This window comes from Ictidomys tridecemlineatus, chromosome 9 (genome assembly GCF_052094955.1).
Source record: "Ictidomys tridecemlineatus isolate mIctTri1 chromosome 9, mIctTri1.hap1, whole genome shotgun sequence".
Classification (NCBI taxonomy): domain Eukaryota; kingdom Metazoa; phylum Chordata; class Mammalia; order Rodentia; family Sciuridae; genus Ictidomys; species Ictidomys tridecemlineatus.
The window spans coordinates 66,658,985-66,685,407 of NC_135485.1; the positions used below are offsets into that span (position 1 = coordinate 66,658,985).

General features: G+C 37.5%; 1 protein-coding gene across 8 annotated transcripts in view; it reads left to right on the forward strand.

The window, feature by feature from the left end:
• Window positions 1–22,580, forward strand: part of Arhgap24 (Rho GTPase activating protein 24) — a 711,589-nt gene extending 689,009 nt beyond the window's left edge. For all 8 annotated transcript variants that reach the window (XM_078021565.1, XM_078021564.1, XM_078021563.1 and 5 more), the window contains 2 exons: window positions 11,910–12,987; window positions 18,279–22,580. In XM_078021565.1, coding sequence (XP_077877691.1) covers window positions 11,910–12,987; window positions 18,279–18,522 — 1,322 coding nt within the window. In that variant the 3' untranslated portion in view covers window positions 18,523–22,580. The remainder of the gene's footprint in view (window positions 1–11,909; window positions 12,988–18,278) is intronic.
• The last annotated feature ends 3,843 nt before the right edge of the window (window positions 22,581–26,423 follow it).

Sequence of the window (26,423 nt, forward strand, 5' to 3'; positions counted from 1 at the left end):
TATATTTCCACAGCTTAATCCCCTTTGTGTAATACTGAGGGCAATATAAGTTGAACATCAGATATTTGGCAATAGTTGTCCAGAAAACTTAATTTGCATCTAAAAAGTTGGGCAGATATTATAAAATGTTAGATTTGCAAGTACAGGAAGCATAAAGTTACTTTAGTTTGTAGTTTTTAAAAAACCTTATTATAAATTAAAATATAGACTATAGAGAAAACCAACACACACACACACACACACACACACACACACACACACACACACCATAATGAGTTATATAAGACAAGCACTTCAGACATTACCACATAAGTTAAGAAGAATGCTTCCAGGCATCCCCAAAAGCCCTCCTTGTGCCCTGACCAATCATAATTTCTACTATCTAAACATGAAAGCATTTACACAAATTATTCCCCCTATTTTTGCTGTTTCACTACCTATAGAGACTTCCACATACATTATAGTAATGTTTCTTCTTCCCTTACTAGATACCACCCTTACTTAATACATTTAAGAATCTTTGGGTTTTAAATATGTGAATTTGTCACCTGGCACTGTGAATTGGGAGGTTCAGGCAAAAGGATTGCAATTTCAAGGTTGGCATCAGCAACTTAAGGAGATCCTGTCTTAAAAATAAAATAAAAAAATACACACACACACACACACACACACACATAGGCATATACACTTACCAATAATGTATCAAAAATTCACATTATGCTTCCAATTCAAAATCATGAATTTTTGTTTATTTTATTCTCTGTTAGTTTTATCACCTTTCTTCCAAAGATTCCTGGTTCTCAAAGATATGAAGATGAAAGAATTAGAATTTGTAGTAGTTAATCATTTTCCCTGAGCCTCATCACACACACAATAGTTTTAAAATAATAATAATAATAGCAATGTTATCAACATCAATATGATTAACTATAAACATTCAAAACCTTTTTTGCATATGTTTTTCTGATCCTCTTTTTATTCTTTTAATGTGTATCGTATCTTCATTGTCAGAGTGTATATCCCTTGTACACTATATTCTCTCCCTCTAGTCTTCAATTAGTTTTATATATAAACTATATAATGTTTATATACATACATACATATACATGCATTTATGTATATGTATACATTATAATTTAGTCATATATATTGTGTGTATTTTAAATGCTCACCAGCAGCCCTCATAATGATGTTTTTCTACTTAGCAGTTCTCACAATGTGGTCCACAGAACCCTGGGGGCCTCTAGGATACATTCAGAAGGTCCATAGATTCAAGCTTTTTTTTATAATAATACTAAGATGGTGTTTCCCTCTCACTGTGTTGACATTTACACTGAAGGTATCAAAATAATGATGGGTAAAGAAACTAGCACCTTACTATGAATCAAGGCAGTGCTTCACTAGCATCATATTCTTCACCACCAAGCACTTCAGAGAGAAGAAAATGCCGGTTTTACTTTTGATGAACAGCAAAAATAATTAATTGCATTCCATTTTGCCCCTGAGAACACATGTTGTTAATTATAGGGTAAAATACCAAGCTCTATGTATAAAATATTTGTGCATACCATCTTTAAAGCCATGCAGCGATTGGCTCAAGGACAGTGTTTGTCTGATTATCAGAGTTTCAAGCCTTTCTAGTTGCTTTTTCAGAAAACTCTGGTTTGACTTGAAAAGCCGAGAAACACATTATGGTTATTCAGACTTGAGCATTTTGCAGACATGTTTTCACAAAGGACTTAAGTTAAGCTCTCACAGAATTACAACTGGCAGAATTTGGTCATTGACCTTTCTTATAAAAACTTTTGACTAACACCTTAAGCTTAACAGGTTCCTAAGGATTAGCCACTTCTGAGGTGAGATCCATCTTGAATCAGCCCTCTGCATTGTCCAGGAAATGTCCTGGGGCACTTGGGGGTTTTCTGCTTTTGGGTCTATCAGCATCTCCTTTACTTCCTTCTCCTTCCTCTACACATATACTGACTCTGTGGAGGCAGTGGGGCCTTATCTTCACCAGTGTGCATTAGGGGTTTGGGGGATTCTTTGTCATCTAGTTCTACTGTAAATGTTGCCCGTGAGTTTGGGGTCTTACTTTTAGGTGGCTCATTTTAATGGGAGAATTTCAGGAAATTCAATACCATCTTCCTAGTGTTTTTATTGTGGTTCTTTAACTTTATGGCAACTCTTGTTGCTGTTTTAGAAGAAATCCTTTAAACATTATGTAGTGTCCCACTGTTACCTTTTGCCAATAAGAAACTTGATACCCAGAGAAAAATAATTTCCTCTAAATACACTGATAATATGAAAGAAATAGGAGCACAAGTAGACAAAAAGGTTTTTAAGAATATGGAAAATGAAGCAGTAAAATAATCCCATCTGTTGTCATAATTTGGGGGGTTCACACAAGCTGTCAGTTCCATGGGAGTTCAGTCCTTTCCCCCTGGGAGTGATCACGCCCCTGGGAGTTTCACAGCAACCAAACCTGGAGACTTCTCAGATCACAGAACTTACTCAGTTACTTCCTCTTCCTGCCTCAGTGTGAGCCAGCATTTCAAGAAACAATATTCTTGCTTCCAAACATAATTGAAAACAAGTTGGATGTTTATTGTGGTCTCCAGAGAAAACCAAATCTGACTGCATTCTCAGTATACAGAAAGTTGGTTGAAAATATTCTATAATACTTGATGGTTAATGTTATCCAGCTGTATTGGACAGCCATAAATATCTCCCATGGGAATGCTTAAAGGAGCAGATTTGTTCATTGAGTTGACTGTTAGGATGTTGGTTTGTCTGGTTGGTTTAAGATGCAGGATGGCTAGTCAGTTACATTTTCAGATGATCTATTCTAATTTTTTAGTCCACATATCTGAATTTTTGACAGAAAATATAATTGCTATTTTTCTCCTGATTAAGTTTGAAAAGAATTATAAAATTATTTTGAGCCAGTTACCATTTTACCAGTCACTAAAGACATCATTTCCTTGTGTTATTCAAGTTTTAGTATAAGGGATTATATTGTGTTGATTTTATTTGTGCTTTGAGGCTCTATTTAATTTTTCTAATAAAGCATTATTAATTCTCTAATTTCAATAGAATAGTCATATCTAATAGCAGAATTTACTCCACATAATAATCTTTAAAAATCTCTTAATTCATTTATTTATTCAATAAATGTTCATTAAGCAACTACTTTATGCCATGTTCTTCAGTAAGCCTGCAAAGATGAGAAAGAAAAAGTTTGGTCTTCAAAATAGGTATAGTTGGAGTATTTAACATATAATCATTTAATTATAATATAGTATGAAAATATTATATGCATGATATGTTGAAGGGTTATGATAGCAACAATTAGGGAATGGTTATCTTTCTCTTTGAGGTCATTTCCCCAGGGAAAGAAACAAAGCCATATGTAAGGAGACGTATGCCTTAGTCTGTTTTGGTTGCTGTAACACAATACCATGGACTGAGTAGCTTATAAACAATAGAAATTTATTTCTCACACTTTGGGAAGCTGGGAAGTCTGAGATCAAGCAACAGTTAAATTTAGTGTCTGGTGAGGCCCCTTTTCCTGTTTAACTGACAGCTATCTTCTCACTGAGTCCTCAAAGGAAGAGAAGGTGAGAGAACTCTCTGAAATCCCCTTTTAAGGGCACTAATATAATCCATGAGGGCTCTACCCTCATGACCTGATCATCTCTCTAGTTTCTACTACCATGACATTGAGGGTTAAGATTTTAGCACAGAATTTGAAGAGGACACTAACATGCTGTTTTTAACAGAAAAATCACAGTGTGTCTGAGTAAAAAAATTATTAAGGATTGTTATCAGAGCATATAGGAAGATTGGTGAATGAAAGTCTGGGAAGACCTCACAACATTCTCAAGGTCCTATTAACCATTCTGCACTCAGGAATATTTAATACTTATCAAACAAGAGGGTACTGAGAGGTTTATTGTTCCATGAAGTAATTCTGGAAATTCTGGGGATTAGTTATGGGAAGATAGGTAGAATTCGGACTAAATGTAGACCCTGATTCCCACTGGCTGAGTTCCAAGGTTGATTTTGTGTTTGTGCTTGCACTTCCTAGTCATTTCCTACATCCACATTTGATGTAGGGAACATTACAATCCAAGAAAATATACCCTGAGGCTGGTATTACTCCTGAGACATAACAAGTGTATGCAACAGTAGATGTAAGAGTAAGTTTACTCTATGTGTAAAAAGCATTTTACACCTCCGTAGTTTTCATTATAATTTCAACAACAGACCTAAATAAAAACTGCTTGTGTTGGTAAGTAAACTTTATTTTTTAAAATCTTTCTTTTAAAATTCTCTTGTATTTTAAAAGGCTTTAATTATGACAATTTTTGAAATTTAGGCTTTATCAAAATTAAAACTGTTGTTTCAAAATCTTCTAAAAATAACAAAAGGACAAGCCACAGGCATGTAGAATATATTTGCAAATCATATATCTGATTAAAGACTTGTTTTAAAAGTATATAAAGAATTTATGCAATATAAGGCAGTAAACCTAATGAGAATATAGAAAAAAAATTTAAAACAAAACAAAACAAAAACAAAACACATGATCAAAGAAGACAGGCAAATAACAAAAAGAACATATCTTTGTCTAGCAGGGAAATGAAAATTTAAACTATAATGAGACATCACTACACATCCCCTGCAAAGTACAAATTAATACTGAAAATACCAAGCATGCATGGTAGAAATATAAAATGGTAGCACCATTTTGAAGAAAAAGTAAGCAAGTTCTTATAACTTAAATACATGGTAACCACAACACCCAATACAACAATATGTTACGAAAAAAAGAAATATTAATATTTTTAAGACTTGTATTCAAAAGTTTATTTCAACTTTATTCATATTAACTCCAAACTAGAAACAGAACAAATCTCCAACAAATAGTGGATAAACAAATCGTTTTGTGTTTATAGAATGAAATACTACTCAACAATAAAGAAAAGGAACTACCAGCTACCAACACATATGATAATGTTATAGTTAATGCTTTGTCCCAGGGTTTCATAAACTGACTTCCAGACCACTCACATATAATCAAAAAAAGCCTTTATTGAAGCACACAGGTGGTGGCTGACCAGAATATAAAACTGTTCCCCTGATCAGCCCCGAACAATTGCAAGGGTACTCCTTATAAGCCTGAAAACCGCAAAAGGAATGTTGGGGGTCTAGCCAATGCAAGCAAGCCAGGTTACAGAAGCGGGACAGTGCAGTCAAGTGGAGGGAAGCCTAACCAATTACAGTTTGCCTAGTCACCCCAGTTACAGAAACAGAGGCCCGTTACCCTAGTTATAGAAACAATACCCCATTAGGTAGTTCCGTGTTCTTAAAGGTTTCTATTGCAAAAGGAAAAGAAAATCTTGCCCCAGTCATGACCCTTCTACTTGGCATGGTTGTTTTACAGGATGAAGTCATAAAACAAAATGGAGTCACATTTGCTTCTACTATCACAATAACACAGATAACTGTCAAAAGTATTATGCTAAGTGAAAAGTGCCTAGAGATTTATTTCCTCAAAATACAAAGATTGCATACTCTATAATTCCATTTGCTGTGAAAGTCTAGCAAAGGCAAACCTTAGTTACAGAAAGCTCAGCATTGGGCTGGAAGTAGGCACAACATATTGACTACAGAAGGACGCAAGGGAAATATTTTGAGTCATAATGAGAAGGATTTTCCAGGGCTGTATAATATGTGAAAACTCATCGTATATCTTACAGAAATATCTTCAGACATGTCAAATGACACATGTATGGGTTATTTCTTGCAAAAATACAAAATGAAGCTATACTGCATAGAATGCTGCCCATTTATACACACATGCGTGCATGCACATGTGCCTGCGTGCACACAGTGTAGCACCTAATATCAAGGAAAACTGAATCTTAACCAATGCTTATGAAGAAAAGTGCCTATAGTGCAGTACTGAAATTCAACCTGTGTAAAATGATATGAACGGGAGGGATTACTGGATTGTGCTGCACTGTGGAATTCCAGAATCTGCTTGGACTATGTAGAATCAGCTGGTGATTATAATCATTCTGACCAAATTATTTGGTCTTATTGCTCCTCATTAGCATACTAAGGGGAAAAAAGAGGAAGAAATAAAAAAAGGAAAAAGTATGGTGCATGTAGTGACATACACACACCATTACTACCAAGACTGTTGGTCCTAAATGGCTATAAAATTCAAAGAAAGTCCCATGGCAGGTGACTATTGCCATTTATTATCCCAGAGACTAGATGAAAACAAAACTTCCCAACATGTAAGAAAGACAGTCTAAATATGTGGGCCCCAGACACTCATTTTACAATTGTGTCCGATATGCTTTTTTATGGCTGTTCACAATCATGGAGATTTTCGGAACAACAGTTCTTTTATTTAATTAATAAAATGCCTCACAAGAGCCCACAGCTGTGATGGAAATCAATGATGCTTCAAATGTTGATATCCCAGTGATGGAAAAAGGTTTATGTCCTCAAAATACTAGGTAGTCATATGTAATGGAGTCTGAAACCCTTAAAAGTGCATCCATCCTATGGGAAATAGTAAAATAACATCTGGAATACAATGTCTTTTGTGACAACTGTGTTGAAAGCCATTTCCACTGCTCTTTTCAACAGACTCACTGGATTGAACACATGAAAAATTCAAAGGTTACTTAAGGAAGAAAGATATATACACGAAACAATTAAATTCATTTACTCTCTTTCTCTTATAACTCTGTAATAATAGAGTTTTTTTCTTTTATTTAGTTTCCTATTTAGAATTACCCCAAGTTTACTTATTACTATTAGAGTTTGAAATTCTAGCAACTGGAATGTAGGAGGACAAATGGATAATTTGGAATAAAAAGTCCAAGTAATTTTGGTCACTTATCTATCTGTGCCTTGAGCAAGCAGCTTAACTTTCAGAATCTCGATTTTCTGATTGGAAAAAAAAAATGTTAAGTCCTATCTCACAAACTTTTGAGAAAGTTAAATTAAAAGTTATATGTGAAACATTCCCACCTACCACAGTGTCTCTAAAACTCTGAGGAATCACCCAGGGATATTGTTAAAATGCCAATTCTGATTCACAGGTCTATAGGGGGGTCTTGAAATTGCAAAGCTCCCAGGTGATTCTAATTTAAGTGGCCTGTTATTGCTGCTGTCATCTGGAAGCCTATTAGAAAGACAAAATCCCACCCAATAACTCCTGGAATAGAATCTCCAATTTAACAAGATCTTCAGGTTTGTATGGACATTAAAATTCAAACAACACTGGTCTAGCAGTAGGTATGACACACGGCAAATACTCTTTGTAAATATATCGGGTTTTGAATGATCACAGAAAGAGTGTACAGGATAGAGAGGGCTGTAACATATTTTCTTCTAATCCAAATTTGGGTTTGAATTATCTTGTTATTTTGCTGAGGTATTGCTTTAAATTAAAGAGCAGTCTTGCCCCGGGCCAGACTGCAGCTCTGACAGCCTCAGTTAGCAGCTGGAAACCACATTGTCAAAAGCCCTTTTCATCATGTTCTTCACTAAACCTCACATTGCAAGTCTTTTAGGTAAAAACTACATTTACTAACAAAAGCTCAAGTTGCCCTTCTGTACTGATTCACCATATACTCTTAGGACCTATTATCAACATTATATGAACACACAAACTTGATAGAGTTCAAGCCACAGGATGAGTGATATGTGTGTGAGAGTTCATACTGCTTTACTGTACAAAAATTAATGCAGAGTAAGGTCCTTAGAGGATTGGGAACCCTAACTTGGGAAACTAGCCTAGAAGCCTACTTGCCACAGCCAGGTATAGGGAGCAAAAAACCCTGCTTATAAATTAAAGAGGACTATGTGAATGTATATTTTGAGATTATAGATGATAAATCAATTAATAGTTTGAATTAATGCTTTCAATAAAAGATCAACTTTTCTATCCACTATTCTTTTAGTTATTGCTTTGTCTATACCTAAAACCTCTGAGTAATTTTTTTTTTTTTGTCACTGTGACCAAAAGATCCAACAAGAACAATTTTAGAGGAGGAAGAGTCTACCCAGGTCTCATGGTTTCAGAAGTCTCAGTCCACACAGAGCTGACTCCATTGCTCCAGGTCCGAGGTGTGGCAGTACATCATCATGGTGGAAGAGTGTGGTGGAGGAAAGTGGCTTAGGACATGGCCACAAGGAAGCAGGGAAGGAGAAACTACTCTTCCCACAGGGACAAAATATATACTCCAAAGGCACAACCCACCTCTCCAACCCCACCCTACCTACCTTCAGTCACCACCCAGTTAGTCCCTATCAGGGGATTAATGCACCAAATTAGACTCTCATAACCCAATCATCTCACCTCTAAATTTTCCTGCATTGTCTCACACATTAGCTTTTTATGACACTTAGTATCTAAACCATAACAACATCAATTTTTAATTCATATTCTACAGTAAAGAGTAAAACTATGAGGATAAAAGAGAACCATGGACTTTTCATCTAATAGAAGTTTTTTTTTCTTTATTGAAGGCTTTCTTTTTAATTCAAATTTTCTGGCACTTTTATAGTTCTCATAGAACAAGATTTCTAATGACAGATTCTCTGTTTTTGTTATTGCAATGGTTTGGATGTGAGGTATCTGCCAAAAGCTCACATGTGAGATAATGGAAGAAAATTCGGAGGAGAAATGATTGGGCCTGAGCCTTAATCTAATCAGTGAAATCATCCCTGATAGGATTAACTGTGTGGTAACTGGAGGCAGGTGGGGCTTGGCTGGAGGAAGTAGTTCATTAGGGGCGTGGCTATGGGGCATATGTTTTATATCTGGAGAGTGGAGTGTCTCTTTCTCTCACCCCCCCTCTCTCCTTTCTGATCATCATGTGAGCCACTTCCCTCTGCCACAGGCTCCCAACATGATGTTCAGCCTTACCTGGAGCCCCTGGGGGATTGAACTGGCTGAACATGGACCCAGACTTCTGAAACTGTGAGCCCTTAAATTAACTTCTCCTCTACAGTTGTTCTGGTCAGGTCTTTTAGTGATAGCAGCAAAAATGCTAACTAAAACAGTTATCTTAGAATTTTTTTCACTTCTCCTTCATATTTGAAATTTTGAAAATTCATTAGCCTTCTCGCTGCCATGGTTCTGGATGATATATCAGTTGTTTATCTTAGTGAGGGTCTCTTGTATATGAGTCACTTCTCTCTTGATGCTTTTAAGATTCTCTTTCTATTTGGCCTATAGTAATTTAACTATGATGTTTAGAGGTATTAATCTCTTTGTATTTACCTTTGCTTCAAATTTGAAGGGCTCCTTACATGTTTTTCATCAAATGGGAAAGTTTCCAGCCACTAGTTCTTGAAATAGTCTTTCAGTTCATTTCTCTCACCTCTCCTTCTGAGATGTTATGCTGGTATGTTGGATGGTTCCCCATTGATTCCTGAGGATTCTTTCATTTTTCTTGATTTTTCTATCATTTCTCAGACTGCATAACCTCAATTGGCCTATTTTCAGGTATGCTGATTCTTTCTTCTACCTTTCTAAGTGTGCTTTTGATCCCACCTACTCACTTTTTCATTTTAGTTATTGTACTTTTCAGCTCCAGAATATCTAATTCTTTGTACATATACTTTCTCTTTATTGATATTCTTTATTTGATGACACACTATTTTCACTTTTCTTTTTTTTTCTCTCCCACAGTTTCCTTAAGTTGTTTGGATACATTTTGAGTAGCTTATTTAAAGCATTTGCTTAATGAATACAATGGATGGATTTCCACAGACACTTGTGTTTGTGCCATACTTACCTAATTCTTTTCATGTCTCATAATGTTTTGTTGAAAATTAGGAAATATTAATATGTGAAAATTCTGGATATTGGATTCTTTTTCTTGTTAGGGTTTGTTGATGTTGCTATGTATTGCCATTTGTTTAGTCTTTCCTGAACTAATTCTGTAAAGTCTGTTTTAGTATTTTTTTGTGTGTCCTCTAAAGTCTCTGCTTGGTTTGTTAGCTAATGGTAGAGATTTCCTTGAACACCTGGAGTCAATGAGTTTCCCTGTCTCTGCCAGAGGGTTCTGTGTTTATGTTGGGACAAATCAATACTCAGCTAGGCAGTTGACAACACTTTCTTAGCCTTCAATTCCTGCTTATGCAGAGCCTCAGGTTCAGAGAGAGATGAGTGTTTACAGCCTTCTCAGTGGTTTCCTAAGTATGCACACAACCTGAACTGCACATGTGGTTTTCTAGGTTCCCCAAAATATATCAGAGCATTTCAAAACCCACTATGAAAACCTCATCCCCAAGATTTTCCTTTTAAGCTCAGTTAGCTTATTGTTTGTCTTTACTGTTATCCATTGCCTCAGGCACCACAATGATAAAGATAAATGCCTATCTTTATCTTTTACTAATGTCACTGGAAAAAAATGCTGTTCACCCTGGGTAAGCTTCTAATCAGATCAAATAAAAGCAAGCCTTGTGAGTGGGAACTTCCAGAGAATTAACAGAGAGGTAAAAATATGACAATTCTCTGGAAGTGGAGTTTTGAAGGAGTTGCAATCTCCCTGTACCCATTGCAGTGTCTGCTGGACTGATAGACTTTTGGTCCTTGTTATGACTATGGACTATTGGTTTTCAAGGTTATTGCACAGCTGAGGAGAAAAGGATGGGGATAGCACAAGTTGAAACACCACAGAGCTTGATGATTTTATAGAGATTCAGCCCCTTTTCTTGAATCAATACTCTACAGATTGCTTCAATCCATTAGTTAATTTCCAGAATTCTGAATAAGTTGATTCTGAATTTTTTTGCTAGTGCTTTTATGGAGAAGAAGATTTTGTAGCTCCTCACTACACCATTCTGGATTTGTCACTTAAAATGTCCCAAAGTTTTTGATAGTGAGCAAAGTCATGTGGAACTTCATCATCTTACTATTTTAGAAAGAGATCATACATGCACCACAGATAATTTTTATATTTAGAGATGTTTTGTTAACTTCCTCACTGCCATGAGCAAAAGACATGATGAAACAATTAGAGGACCAAAGTTTATTTGGAGGCTTATGGTTTCAGAGATCTCTTTCCATAAATGGCAATTCCATTGCTCTGGGCCTGGAGTGAGGTAGAACATCATGGTAGAAGAGTGTAGTGGAGCAAAGTAGCTCAGGACATCACACCAGGAAGTAGAGAGAGAAAGCTATGCTCAATACAGATAAAATATAAACCCTAAACACATGCCCCCAATGACCCACCTCCGTCAGTTACCACCTAGTTAGTCCTTATCAGTGGATTAACACACTGATTATGTTAGGACCCTCATTAACACAATCTTTGATTTCTAACCCCTTTTTTCTTGACTCACACATGAACTTTTGCAGGATTACCTCATATCTAAACCATAACAAAGATATTTCCATAATGCAGTGATAATTTGAGGCAATTGTCAGACCAGTAGTCAAAGTGGCCTCTTCCTAAGAAAGAGTCATCATAATTAAATATCAGGCTTGTAATATATGTTGTATAATAATTAAGGGTTCAGTCTTTGGAACAATATAACTGAGTTCAAGCCTAGAATCTGGTCCTTAGATTTATGACCTTAGGCACTTGATTTATCTTTTGAAATGCAGTTATAATAACAATGCATATCCATATATTTGTTTTAAAATCAAACTAAACTACAAAAAGAAAGTGCTTGGCATAGCACATTGGCATAGAATAAATGCTCAAGAGATTTTATCTTCTATTTATATATATTTATATATATCTATATTAGCACTGCTAATAATAATTTTGAATTTCACCTAAATATGCTTTTTTTTAAGAGTCGCATTCAAATAGAAAATAAATCAAAACTGCCTCACACCACTTTCCTTTTCTATGCCATTCCAGGCACTGTGGTGGTCCAGCAGCTGATGTCAATGATGATTAGCAAGCACGATCGTCTGTTCCCCAAAGATACAGAACCGCAAAGCAAGCCCCAAGACGGAGTGAGCAACAACAACAACGACACTCAGAAGAAAGCCACTATGGGTCAGTTACAGAACAAGGAAAACAATAACACCAAGGACAGCCCTGGCAGGCGGTGCTCTTGGGACAAGTCTGAGTCTCCCCAGAGAAGCAGCCTGGACAATGGATCCCCCCCAGCTCTATCAGGCAGCAAAAACAACAGCCCCAGGAATAGCATCCACAAGCTGGATGTGTCTAGGAGTCCCCCTCTCATGGTCAAAAAGAACCCAGCCTTCAATAAGGGCAGTGGGATAGTCACCAATGGGTCCTTTAGCAGCAGCAATGCAGAGGGTCTGGAGAAAACTCAGACCACCCCCAATGGGAGCTTACAAGCCAGAAGGACCTCTTCACTGAAAGGACCTGGAACCAAAATGGGTACCCACAGTGTGCAGAACGGAACAGTGCGCATGGGCATTTTGAACACCGACACATTGGGGAACCCCGTGAATGGTCGAAGCATGAGCTGGCTGCCAAACGGCTATGTGACCCTGAGGGATAACAAGCCAAAGGAGCCAGCCGCAGAGTCGGGCCAGCACAACCGACTCTCCACCTACGACAATGTCCATCAGCAGTTCTCCTTGATGAACCTTGATGACAAACAGAGTGTGGACAGTGCCACCTGGTCCACCTCCTCCTGTGAAATCTCCCTCCCCGAGAACTCCAATTCCTGCCGCTCCTCCACCACCACCTGTCCAGAGCAAGACTTTTATGGTGGGAATTTTGAGGATCCTGTTTTGGATGGTCCCCCACAGGACGATCTTTCCCATCCTGGGGACTATGAAAGCAAAAGTGACCGGAGGAGCGTGGGAGGTCGAAGTAGTCGTGCCACCAGCAGCAGTGACAACAGTGAGACATTTGTTGGTAACAACACCAGCAGCCACAGTGCACTGCACAGTTTAGTTTCCAGCCTGAAACAGGAAATGACCAAACAGAAGATAGAGTATGAGTCCAGGATAAAGAGGTGAGGAAAATCTGCAGATCCTAACTGCCGCAGCTTGCGGCTGTGGGACAAAAATCACAAGGGGCTAAATAAATGGGCAAAGAGATCAAGTCCTCATTTGTGAGCTGAGGGACTTTAAGGAAGTTAGCTGAATCTCTGTGAGCCTGTTTCCCAGTGGAAGAATTTTAAATACTAGGAATGTCTGTCTCAGAAGCACCTAGGAAGTCCCTGGCACAGAATTGGTGCTCCACATGTTATTATTAAATATGTGGAGATATATTACAATACTGGGAGGAGAGGGACCATGAATGAGGAAATGAACCAAGAATAAGGAACCTGCTTTGAAGAAAAGAATGAAGTTAAGTTTAAAAAAAACAAAAGATAGGTAACTATTAGGGCTAAAATAAAATAAAAGATCTTTAGTTTTCATTCTTTCAATCACTGAATTCTGAGAAAGTATCTTCTGTCAGCTAGGCTTGGTTTCAGACTTTAAGGATTGACATGAGCGCAGAGAGGCCATAGGTGTAAGATATCCTAGGGTTCTGTGGGGTCATTTTCAGTCCTTCACATTTACTCTGAGATTGGAATCCTTGGTGGGGTTTTAGAAGAGGTGACACGGCAGTGGAGTTCAGCTAGATGATTAAGGAAGCAGTTATGCAAAAACTGCTTTATAGCAATTTCCATCTTCTCATAAGATGGTCAACAGAAGTTTGCTTAGTAATTTGCTCAGGGCAGTAGTGGGGGCCAGCTAAGGGGTATTGGCTGCCTAAATATCTGGTTCACAGTGCTCCTAAATATCTGGTTCTCCACTGAGAGCCCAAGACTCACAATAAAACCTTGTGCCTTGGATGTGAACATCACCACACCCAGCATTTTTACCATGGTCACAGAAATTACAAGCTCATCACTTTCATGTTCTTTCAGTGTCATGTTGGGTAAAGAACACTGAATTACCAAGTCAGGGAAAGAAGGGCTGAGGCTCAAGTTAACCCACCTAATGTTCCTAGGTTCAATCTGTGTGATTTGGGGGACCTCTTCATGCATGATGTACTAGGATCCTCAAAAATTTATCCTACTTCCACTGCTTTCATGGTTCCTTGGTGTCATATGTAACTGCAGATTTTGGAGCCACAGAAGCAGGACAGATTTATATATATGGCTTTAATTTATCTTAATATGTTTCTCATCCATTTACCAGTTATCAGACCAAAAGATAACATACTTTCAAAAGTTATGGCAAAGTAAATATAAATAAAAATATTACTTAGGAGACTGAAAAATTATATCATTGGGCAGATAGACATACATATATTATATACACATGTGTATAATATATGCATGTATATATATGTATTATATACATGTATATACACATGTATGTAATATATAAATTATATATTATGTAATATATATACATATAGTATATATATTTGTAAGCTACCCTGAATGGCAATATGATTTGCGTTTTTCTGTATAATGCTGGATGAAAGGAAGTTTAAATAAGAAAAAAACAGGATCATCATAGTATAAGGTCACTCTTCCTTTTGAATATGGATTTTGAAATCACTGAATCCATAATTCTGAAATGCAGCCAATGCTTGGTAATAAGGTAGAACTTGCACTAGAAAGCTTATCTTTCAAGGGAAGGGATAACTCTTTAAACTTTAATGGGAGCAGGAAACAATGTTATCAATCTAAAGCTTGAGATGTTTGTACTCATTTCTAAGGCTGTTGATGATAAATGTACATTCTGAGATCTGTGGTTCATTTCAGAAAGTTTGATAAAATAACTTTTAAAATAAAATACCAACAGAGTGGTATTTCAATGGACCATTTCATGACAGCATTCACACCGGCATGACAGTCCACGGAGAGGTCTTCAGGAAGCAGGGGGTGCTACATGCCCAAGCCAAGGCAATAGGAGAAGTTAACTTATTCCTGTTTACAGTTATGCATTTTTCTTTAAATTTTTTTTTACCTCCACCCCACAGTATTGAGGATGGACTTACTGATAGAAGCAGACAGAAATGATAGATATAATATGTAACTTTGTTTAATTATCAATGAGGTAATATGGTTTTTAGTTTTTAAATATTTGAGTTTGGCATTACTTCTCGACCCCCTCCAGTTGGTTTCTAATATTTTTTAAAAAAATTATTTTTTAGTTATACTTGGACACAATACCTTTATTTTATTTATTCATTTTTATGTGGTGCTGAGGATACAACCCAGAGCTTTGCCCATGCTAGGCGAGTGTTCCACCACTGAGCCACAATACCAGCCCTCTAACTTTATTTTCTGAGAAAATGTTATATTGTAGTCAGAAACATTAAATTTTATGGTATCAACTATTTGATCTAGTAAACATTATTCTCTTACTATTAGGTTGAAATACTGTGTATTACAAATAGATAAAAGTCTATTAATCAAACCATTGAAATTGTTTATATTTCCCCTAATTCTTATCAGATAAATCTATAATTTCTGAGAAAGTTACCACAAATTCTCCAAACATTAATCTGGGTTTATCAATCTCCTTATAATTCTGTGATATTTGATATAGAATAATTTGAGGCTCTCTTATACTAATTGAGAATGGTTTGTTTCCCTGTTGAATTGATCCTTTTATTATTAAATAACAGGCATCTTTTATTATAATAATGCTTTCTATCTGAAAGCCCATTTTTCTAATGATAATGTTGCTATCCCATCTTCCCAACGTCTTTTCCATTCTTTAACTCTCAAAATATATGTTTTATTATTTGATCTGTGGACTTGTATCCCTTTCAATTCTTAAATGTTTTTATTCACCTTTTGTCTATTCCGTCTCTACCATTTTCTGCTTTCTTTCTAGAACCTTATGAGTAAGGTATGTTGAGTTTTCATAATCTATCTTCCATCTCTGTTAACTTATGTTTCTTATTTAAGTTGTCCTATTTATCAACTCTAAGACATTTTTGTTTTCTCAGATCTCTTTTCTGAATTACTAATTTTCTCAATTGCTGATTCAATTCTGCCACTTCTACAGGTCCCTGAGCAGAGTTTATGTAGTCCCTTTTTTGCAAGAAAATCTGTGTCCCAAACATTCATGAATAACACACATCTTTCTGCCTCTCTTATTTCAGACCTCACCTCCTGTCCCTGTGCAAAAAAGAAAACTTAGCCCTGGCCTTGATACAGGCAGGGTCAGCACCCCTGTGTACTTCCACTTACTATTCAGTATTTGAGTTTCTTCCATGGTTCTGGTGACTGAGGCATTCTTTTATTTATTTTAACACTGACTCTGCATTTTAAACATCTCATATTTTTTCAGCATTTTTATGTATAATGTATTGGGAGGGATTCCTTCTGTATTCAGTTCCTTCCAGGACTCCTTTAAAGTCCTGGGAATTTCATGCAAGTACCTGATATATACAAATGTGTCAACATATTGTTTGTAAGGGTTCACTTTCTTAGTATTTTTTTTTTAGCTTCTTCCAACATTTTTAGGTCTAAAATACTTTAGAAAGCAAAGAGAATATATTGTATGATAACTCTGGGTGGCAACCAGCAGAGTACTAGATTCTTACATAAAAAATGTGATCATGTGCTTAAAATAGTTTCCTCAAGTATGAAAGAGGAGAAATTATTATTTTGAAATTCCAGTTGTTTACAAAGGTAGATTCATTTTAAGTGTTTTTATTATCTGGATGAAATACTCAGAGAACATATTAGGTTTGTTTTTATTTTTTCAAAACAGAAAAGTAATTGAGATTTTAATTTGATTGTTATTAAAATAATCAGATTTTTGCAAGCTACATATACATTTACCTTTTCAATTTCAGTAGTTAGGTAAACTTGAGTGATTCCTATTTGACTTTAGGGGAAATGAAGAAAAAGTCAACTATTACTGAGGTACATCTTACATTAAAAAAGTATTTAACACCCCTCTTTTGAACTCTGCATGTCGGTACATGTGCATGTGTGTTTACATATATAAGTGTGACTTAAGTCTTATTGGTTATGGATAGAAACATAGTTTTTGTTCTTAAAGAAGTTACCTTAAGGATGGGGCTGTGGCTTGCCTAGCACATGTGAAGCACTGAGTTGGATCCTCAGCATCACATTTTAAATAAATAAATAAATAAATAAATAAATAAATAAATAAATAAATAAAGTTATTGTGTCCATCTTCAACTAAAAATTTTTCTATATATATTTATATATACACTTAAATATAAATTATTTATCTATATATTTTTATTTATATATATTTAAATATATGTATATTTAATGGGGAGTATCAGTGATTGAACTCAGGGGCACTCAATCACTGAGCCACATCTCCATCCCTATGTTGTATTTTATTTAGAGATAGGGTCTCACTAAAATGCTTAGCACCTTGCTTTTGTTGAGGCTGGCTTTGAAATTGTGATCCTCCTGCCTCTGCCTCCTGAGCCTCTGAGAAAAAAATATTTTTTTTAAAGAAGTTACCTTCAATTCTATAGTTCTCCAAAATAATACAACTATCAATTTATAAGTTGTAATTTACCTGTACCCCAGGATGCACTAACAGTTTGGAAAGCAATGAACCCTGGTGGTGGCAGGCTGGCTGCCTGGATGGGATGCATGTTTGCAAAGCCTCCAGTGCTTATTTAAGTGACAGCAATAATGTCATTGTTAGATTTAAGCCCACTTCTAAGAATGCACTTTTATGGAGCAATTTAAGTCCCATGCAATAAAAGAATAAAAATGGAAGTTAAACATTTACCTCACTTGACAGGGTCAGCTGGCTACTTTGATTACTCTCTTGTAACATGTCACTCTGTACACTCCAGAAAAGTCCATTCTTAGAAGTGGATTTAAATCTAACCATGACATTATTGTTATCAGAATTTTCCTTTGACAGAAGACAAATGTGTTTTTCCTCCTCTTTCTCCTTCTGTTTAGTGAACTAAGTTCATAATTAGTGTCTGGGAAGCTTCCTTCTTTGACCGCCTCCTGCTTGTTCCCCATGAGAGCTATATGACCTGATCCTCTGGTTTCTTTGGGCCAAATTTTGTTCGTGTACTACTAAATGACAACTAAATGCTTCCAGAAGATGCCTTGGGGCCTTATTACAAATGAAATGACAGTAAATCATTTAGCAAATAGTAAAATGAGACCACAAAATAAAACCTTTTTGATCCTTTGACCTTGTGTCACTGACTTAAAAGGCCTCCTTCTAATTTCCTAAGCACTGTAGACACAGAGGTAAGAACATTTGAATCCCTCTTGCATTTCAAGTGAATAAATTGCTTTATTCTTTTTTTCCCTCTTTCTATCCTCTGTAGCTTAGAACAGCGAAATTTGTCTTTGGAAACAGAAATGATGAGTCTCCATGATGAACTGGATCAAGAGAGGAAAAAGTTCACAATGATAGAAATCAAAATGCGAAATGCTGAGCGTGCAAAAGAAGATGCCGAGAAAAGAAATGACATGCTACAGAAGGAAATGGAGCAGTTTTTTTCCACCTTTGGAGAGCTGACAGTGGAACCCAGGAGAACCGAGAGAGGAAACACGATATGGATCCAGTGAGCCTGCTTTCTCTGCTGCCTCTGATGGCTCTTGGAAGAACTCTGGGGATTCTGGTGGGAAACAATATGGGATCAGGTGGCTGGTCACCTGGCTGTATAGAGATCTCACTGGTGAAGGAATATCATTTACAGTCATTAACTACCCATATCTGCAATGTGTACCAAAGTTATATCATGCCCCATCATGCTACTGTCAAGTGTTCAACTGGATATGTGTATATAGAGTAGTTTTTAAAAACTAAACTAAAAATCAGAAGCATATCTCAAGAATTATTTTATTGTAAGTCTCCTCTATAAATGTTAAATTGATATGTGTTGCAATTTAGCTTGCTTTCAAGCTTCACCCCTTGCACTTAACATAAGCTATTTTTGGCATTGTGTTATCATCTGCTTATTTTATAGATCAATATTTTTATTTCCCCTTTTGTTGAGGAAATGAAGATAAGAAGAAGTATAAATATATACAAAATATATGAGTTATTAAAAGCGAAAGAATACTTTGTGGCTGTGCTGTTTGTGCCAATAGACCTCGCCATGACCAAAACTAGAAATGTAAATAGTTTTATAAAGTACATTAGAATCACCAGATACCTTTGAACTGCTCTTTTAATTCTTCTCTTGGACCAGCTCAGATTTACTTTGTGAGATAATTTGACACAGGTAATTAGTGAGATAACTTTGAGGTTGTGTAAGAAAGTTCTTTCTCAATACCCCTGTCTACCTTGCCAGATTCACAGATGGCAATATCTCCCATGCAAGATGCATCTTAAGGAGAAAAATTGGTGAAGAATATCATTTAACCATTCATGCTTCAAATTGCTCTGTCCTCCTGGACTGAGTTTCTGTAAATGCTGGATAGTTATTGGAGACATTCTTCCTGCTATTTGGAAGTTAGGAAATGATGCCTCTAACCCATGCCTCACTTGAATACCTATACTATGTATGAGACTGCTTTCCTGTTTCCCAGAGATTGCAGTTTGAATGACAGAAATGAAGTAGTATCACTGGTGTCCTCAGTGAAACCACTACAGTATGCATCATCTAGTGACATATTTCTTTCACTTAGGCTCTTGTCATCTGGGAGTCTCTCTTCACCACAGATGGTGAAGGCAGTTTGCAGCAAGATGGTGGGAGAAGAGGACCAGGAGGAGTTGGGGGAAAGTTTGGAAGAAGCAGACTATTTTGCTTCTAATTTCAACAATATCATTTTTTCTATATTGAAGACATATTTTCAATAATTTTAAAACATGAATGATTAAAGTCCAATTTGACAAATATGTTTGTTTACTTTCTAGAAAAACTCAGAGTTTTCTGAAGCTATTCTTTTGGAAAGACAATTCTTCACACACCAGTCAGTCAATGATTTGGGGAAACCAGGTAAATAAATCTCACACTAGAGCACAAAGTCAGAAAGGCATAATCGAAAATAAAGACTGCTTGAGTTTATGGGATTTGTGTTTTTGGAGATTGAATGTGTGTTTATTTGTTTTCAAGGAGTGTGGTCTTTATAGCATTCATTCTTGTCAATGTTCTGCTTTTATTTACCTCTCCCCACTGAGCAAGCTTATGTGATTGTTCAGTATCAAGCAGCGACTATATAGCAATATATACTTCTTTATCTTGACTTACCTTTTATCTGTCTTCTCATTTAGGAAACTAACTACAGCTGTTACAAGGCTGGAGCAGCTGAGGTAGCATAAAGGACCCCTTTCAAACTCTGATTCTTGAGATCAAGTCAGAAAGATTTCAGACATGTCACTCAGAGTGTGTTAGAGGAGATAGGAAAGGTAAAGGCAAAACTTTCAAGAACCCAGAGGGTCCTCTCAGAGAGGAGAACACCAGTGTGCTTTTTTTCCTTCAGTTTTATTAAGGGTCTCAGGAAAGTTTTAGAGAGTTCTGCCCAGATTCACCTCTTGACTTTTGACTGACAGCAGGATGACATCAGATTTTCAAGCCCCCACTGCCATGACAACTCTAGGTCACTTTGGTCAGTGCTAACCCATTCTAATTGGGCCTGTTCTTACAGATTTTATGGATGGGGTAATTATCCTTATCTTCCTGAGTTTGGGAATTTGGACAGTTTAAGGGTCACAAAATTCTTCCCCCATCCCTCCTGCCACATCAGGGAAACTTGTGTTCTTAACATTAGTGTTTGGGCATGTTAGGCCTGCATATCTCCTGCAGATAGGAAGTCATTTGCTGAGAATGTAACATGTCCTGTGAACTTAAGCCAGGCAGGGCCACAGGCAAATGGCTTTTTTTTTTTTTTAAAGTGAAAGCATGTGGGGGCAGCTCAGTGATTCCCTTTTCTAAAATTTTTTTCATGTTCCCACCATTCACATATATCTAGTCCATATCACTACTCAGATGTCCTAATTCAGATTAAAAGTGGACAAAATTAATCTCAGTAATTCTTTCCCCAACCTCCAGCCTTTTTTTTTTTACATCTTTCTCTAGTCCCTGTCTTATCCAATGAAAATCTTGAATTCATCCAAAAAGTTATATGATGCAATAGTTAAAATCAAAGGTTTTGCAATCAAACTGCCTGGGTTCGAGTAGTCTACAATTTCCCCATTGTTATTGAACCTTTTATGCAAATTGTTTTCCCTCTGTGTAACTGGAATAATGAAAATATCACTCCTCTAGACCTGCTCTATGATTTTAATGCGATAAGTTGTGTCAGACTGATCACAGCAGCTAGCATACAGGAAGGACTCGTTTTTCCTTTGTCAGTCTGCAGTTCACTCACCAGGTTGTCTGTTTCTTTGGTCAGTTTCCCTCATCTTTTGATGAGAGCTTCTTACGCAGAGCATCTACCCTTTATTATCCTTATTTGCAGGTTGCCTTTCTAACTCACCCATCTGAACATAGTTTGACTTTCCTAATGAACTTTGATGACTTTCCCTAGACCAAGACAAAGTCCTTCACATAAACTTGCTCTGACTTCCAGTTTCGTTTATAATTTCCTACCACTTCCTGTTACACTTGTCATACCAGTTGACACCTCTGGAACTTCCCACCTGCTTTTCCTTATCTGTCTTCCTTATCTCCTTCGAAGTCCAGTCATCTGGTAAGAGCCAAATCATTGTTAGTTCTCTATGAAGCTTCCTAGAATCCAAAAGCAGAGTAAATTTACTTTTGTGCTCCCAATAGCTATTTCTTTTAGAATCTCCTATAGCTTGTTATTTTTGTTGCCAAGTAAGAAACATTTCAGGAGCCAGCAAGGTACAGTGGAAATAGCAGGCAATTGAGACCTAGATAAGCATTTCACCAGGCTTTGTGCAGTTCAGCAAGGACAAGTCACTGAACTTCTTTGAGCCTGTTTTCTGGCCTGTGAAGTGGAAATCACTTCTACAAAGGGGCATTGTTATTCCTAAGGGGAGTAGGTAATAGGCCTATTCTGAAACCTGCTGGTTCACTCAACTTATAGCTCTATCCATAACTGTATCTTCTAAAAGAACCAGAATTGCATCTTATTGATCTTTAGTCCCTCCCCCTCCCTTCTTTTTGGCAAATGAAGTGCCAAGGCAAAGCATTACTAATGATTTTTGGAAATAACACATAATCATCTTCCTGGTTTTCAACCTTTGATTTATGAGGGATGCTTTCATTAATTTTATTGATCTCCGTGACAATGGCCATGAGCAGCATATCCATCTGGTTCTATTAATTCAGCTAAAAGCCTTGAAATTATCAACTGCAAAATGACATAAGAGTAATTTTGGAGATGAGTTAAGGATACACAGTAGTTGTCATGAAGGGTTTATTTGCTATATCCTGTTTATACTACTTGGATGTCCTAATTCAGATTCTTTGAAACTATGTAACTATAAGGATTCTAGATTACAAGCTCAAGAGAAAGGTTTTGCTTCCATGTTGGTCCTACTATGTTATCTTCACTTGTCAAACTAAATGGCTGGGTATCTTTTGTAGAGTATTGAAAATATAATTGTCCATGCGACATCAGGCCAACTGGAACATGGACTTTGTATGTTACATATCATGAAATTATGAAAAACTCTTGACTAGAATTCAAATAAAGTCAGTCTTATTTATTCATTAGCTGGGGCTTCCTTCAAAAACAAAAACAAAAAAAACCTAGATCATTCCCAGGTAGGACAGTGTACACCACAGATATAATAACGTGGCCTTTGAAATTCAGGCTAGCTTTACAGAATGCAATCTCAGCCACAAACCCCTGAATTCCCTATCTAGCAGAGTTGCACCCAAATTTGAGTAACTACATAGAGAAGGACATGCATGCGAATTTGGAATTAGAGTCCTAGGTTCAAACTCCGGCTCTACACTTGACAGCTATACAGACTTTACACAAGTTATATAATACTTATAAACCTGAATTTGTTTGGTTGCTTTGAAAGTAGAGATAACATTTGTGCCTCCCTTATCAAATTTCTGTGAGGAAGAAGTGTGACCCATGAAGTTCTTATCACAAGGCCTTGCACATAGAAAGTGCTTAATAATAAACAGTTATTGGGCCTCAAAATATTCTTAGTGCAAGAACGTTCCAGCTCCTAGAGAACAGAGTAGGATTCTGCTTCACTAATTTGTCATAATCAGCAGCAGAAAGAGTATTGTATTCACCAGCAAAGGATATAATTATATCCTGGTCCCAGGGTCTGTAATCTTATCTATTCCCAAATAAGCTTCCACGGGTTGATGGCAAGGAAAGAGCGACTAAAGCACACTTTCAGCCCTGAGATGAAATAATCACATCATGCTCGAGGATAATGTCTGAGAAATTACCTGCAACTGTCCTTCATCAACTGTCCATGTGCATGCTGAAGATGATGTTGGTTATTAAAGGTACTAAGTAAAATAGAATGGAAGTGTCTAAGGATATGGATTGGTGAATGGAAGGGTGCCCTGGAATGCGTGGTCTCCAAGGAATATATGATATATTAGAAAGGTAAGTAAGAGGTCACAGAGGTGAAGCTATGAAAGACACTGCAGAGCTAAGATCTTGAGACATGGCATGAAGGATGAACCCAAAGTCATCAGCCAGGGTGGCAGTTTTTGTGAGGGGCTTTCCTAGCCCATGCAACCCTAGGGAGCCTTTGCAATGAAACAGAAATGGCCTATCAAGTCTGTGATGTAGGGATATCCGTGTGTATCTCACTTCATCAGCAGCATACCCTGAGATCCAGAAAGAGCCTTAGGACCAGGGCAGCTTCTTCCCTCTGATTAAAGAAAGCAGCAGAGCAGGAAAGATTTTGCCTTGTTTGAACTCACAAACCACAGGAAAAGAGGACTGGCTGAGTGGCTCCCACAGGTCCATTTCATTATTCTCTTTATGGTCCTCTTAATTGTACAAGTGGGGAATGAGTTGAAATTTAGAGCTGCCCAGCTTAAAGGCCACTTCCCGAGAAGTGGCTTGGAAAACGAATAGTTCCCTAGGCAGCCGATACCCAGGGAACCTTCTGTAGATCTTAAGCAGAAAGTGTAGCTAGTGGAAAGTCTATTTTCTATGACTCAGGTCCAGGACTAAATGATACAATTTTTTGTAGTACTGTGGGATTGTACCCAGGGCTACACACATGCTAGGCAAATGCTTTATCACTGTATGAATCCTAAGCTTTATTTTTTTTTAACTTATTTTGAGACAGGGTCTCACTAAGTTGCTAAGGCTGGCTTCCAAGTTATGATTCTCCTATCCTGAGTGGTTGGGATTATAGGTGTAATAAAATCCACTGAACTCAAAGTACTATTTATTTTAAACGATATCTAGTGGCTACCCATATGGCCCCTTAAGAGCTAAGCTCAGGTGACCAGTTCATACAACAAAGTTTACCTTTCTTAGGAAGGATATCAGGAGAATATGGACTTGTTAGAATGGAGAACCAAATGGACACCATTTTCTTTGAGTGATTGTGCCTCTGACCTCTAAGGAAAGCTCTGAGCATCCTACCTGTCCTTGTGAACTTGTCATATCCATCTCATCCCTCTCTTCTCAAAATACCCATTTCCTGCCACCTCACAATTGACTAACTATGAATCACAACAAAGGGATCTCCAGGTACTATGATTTATTTGTTCCCTCCAAAACTCATGTTGAAATTTAATTACCATTGTGGTGGTGTTGGAGGTGGATCCTTGATGAGAAAATTAGGTCATGAAGAAAGTTTACCTCCTGGGATGGGTCTACTCTCAAGTTGGTAAGTAAGTTCTGCTCAGGTGGCTCTAGATGAGTTACTGTGAGGGTAGATTGATATAAAGTGAGGCTGTGTTTTCTCTCTTCCACACGCACCTACTTGCAAGCTCTTCCAATGTCTACCATATTTACAAAATAGTACCTGGCCCTAACCAGATATGTTGCCTGATCATGGACTCAGCAGCTTCCATAACCATGAGTCTTAATAAACTTTTATTTTTTTAAATTACCAAGTATTAGGTATTCTAATGTAGCAACAAGAAAGGAACCAATACATCAGGGTTCTCACGTTCTCTCCCTGATGCCTGTTGCTACACTCCCATATCATTCTCCTTCATCTGTATGCTTATCTCTCTATTGCTCAGTGTCTTCTCTCACTTACTCTAACCTCTGATCCCCTCTCCACGCCTCAGACCTTTCCATTTTACCTTCTATGTCTGGATTATAGAGCTGTCATTGTCCTTCCCTAAATCCTTTTCTCTGAGACATGGTCAGCCCTTGAAGAAAATACTTCCCTTACAGCCTGTTAGGTACAGGACAGGCTGAATAAGTTGTCTGCAGGGCATGCCAAACAAAATTAGCTGCAGGGTGACCTGGCCACTCAAACCCTCTGTCTGGTTCTTTATCACCTGTTTGCTTCAAGCCCAAATGCCCAAGCCCCTGCTCAAGGCTGAACATTCAACCCACCATTCAATGCTGAACACTTAACCCCCCTTGTGCCAACAAGGCAGCTCGCAGACCCAGAGACCCCGTTAGATTTGGGCTATAAAAACTCCCTCCTGCCGGGCCCCTCTCTCTCTTGCTCTCTTGCTCTTACTCTCTCTGTCTCTCTCTCTTGCTCTCGCTCTCCTTTTCCCTCTCTCCTCTCTCTCTCTCCTCTCTCTTCTCTCTTTGCTCTCCCCCTTCCTTTCTTCTCTCTTTCCTCACTCTCTCTTTTCTCCTCTGTTGCACTGCTGCAGTAAAGATCTCTTGGTCTCTCCGAGTGTTGTGGTCACTCTCCTTTCACAGCCCTCTCCAGTGGTTTCTTTACCCACAACCTGCATACCACGCCCTTCCAAACCTTGGAAGCTGCTCTAGTCTCTACTTTTTCTTATCATTTACTGAATATCTTAGCTCCTAACCAATGGTTTTTCCTATCTCTCCTCCTTCTCCATCCACCAACTTGGCCACTGACATAAAAAAAAAATCTCACTCCTCCCTGCCTGGACCTGGGGCTGTACTTCACACCTCATGCTACCCACACCTGCACCATCCCTAAGACTTCATTGCAAACATCCTATTCTGATAATCACTGCTCTTTCTAGGCCACTTCCCTTCAGCACTGTCCCTTTAAATTTTCTCAGACACTTCCCTAAGTATGTCTAAGCCATTGACTTTGCTAAGATTTCACTAGCTTTCATCCTATGGTGTCCTTTCTTCCTTCTTTGGCCAGCTTAGCTCCTGTGGTTCCTTATATCACTTATCCCACTCTAAATTTCCTTTCTCATATCCCCAGCACTGTAGTACCCATTTTGGAAAAAAAAATACATCCCAAGCTAAATTTGATTTCTGCTTATTCCTAACCTGCATCTAAGAAATTAAACGTGACTGAAGAAGACCATGTTGACTTTCTCACATTGCAATTATGTAACCACAACTGACATGGCTCACCACTGTCCAGAAACCTGTCTTCACAACTTCCCAGGTCAATTTCACACTTTTCCAACTTATAAAACCCTTCCCCCTCCTCATTC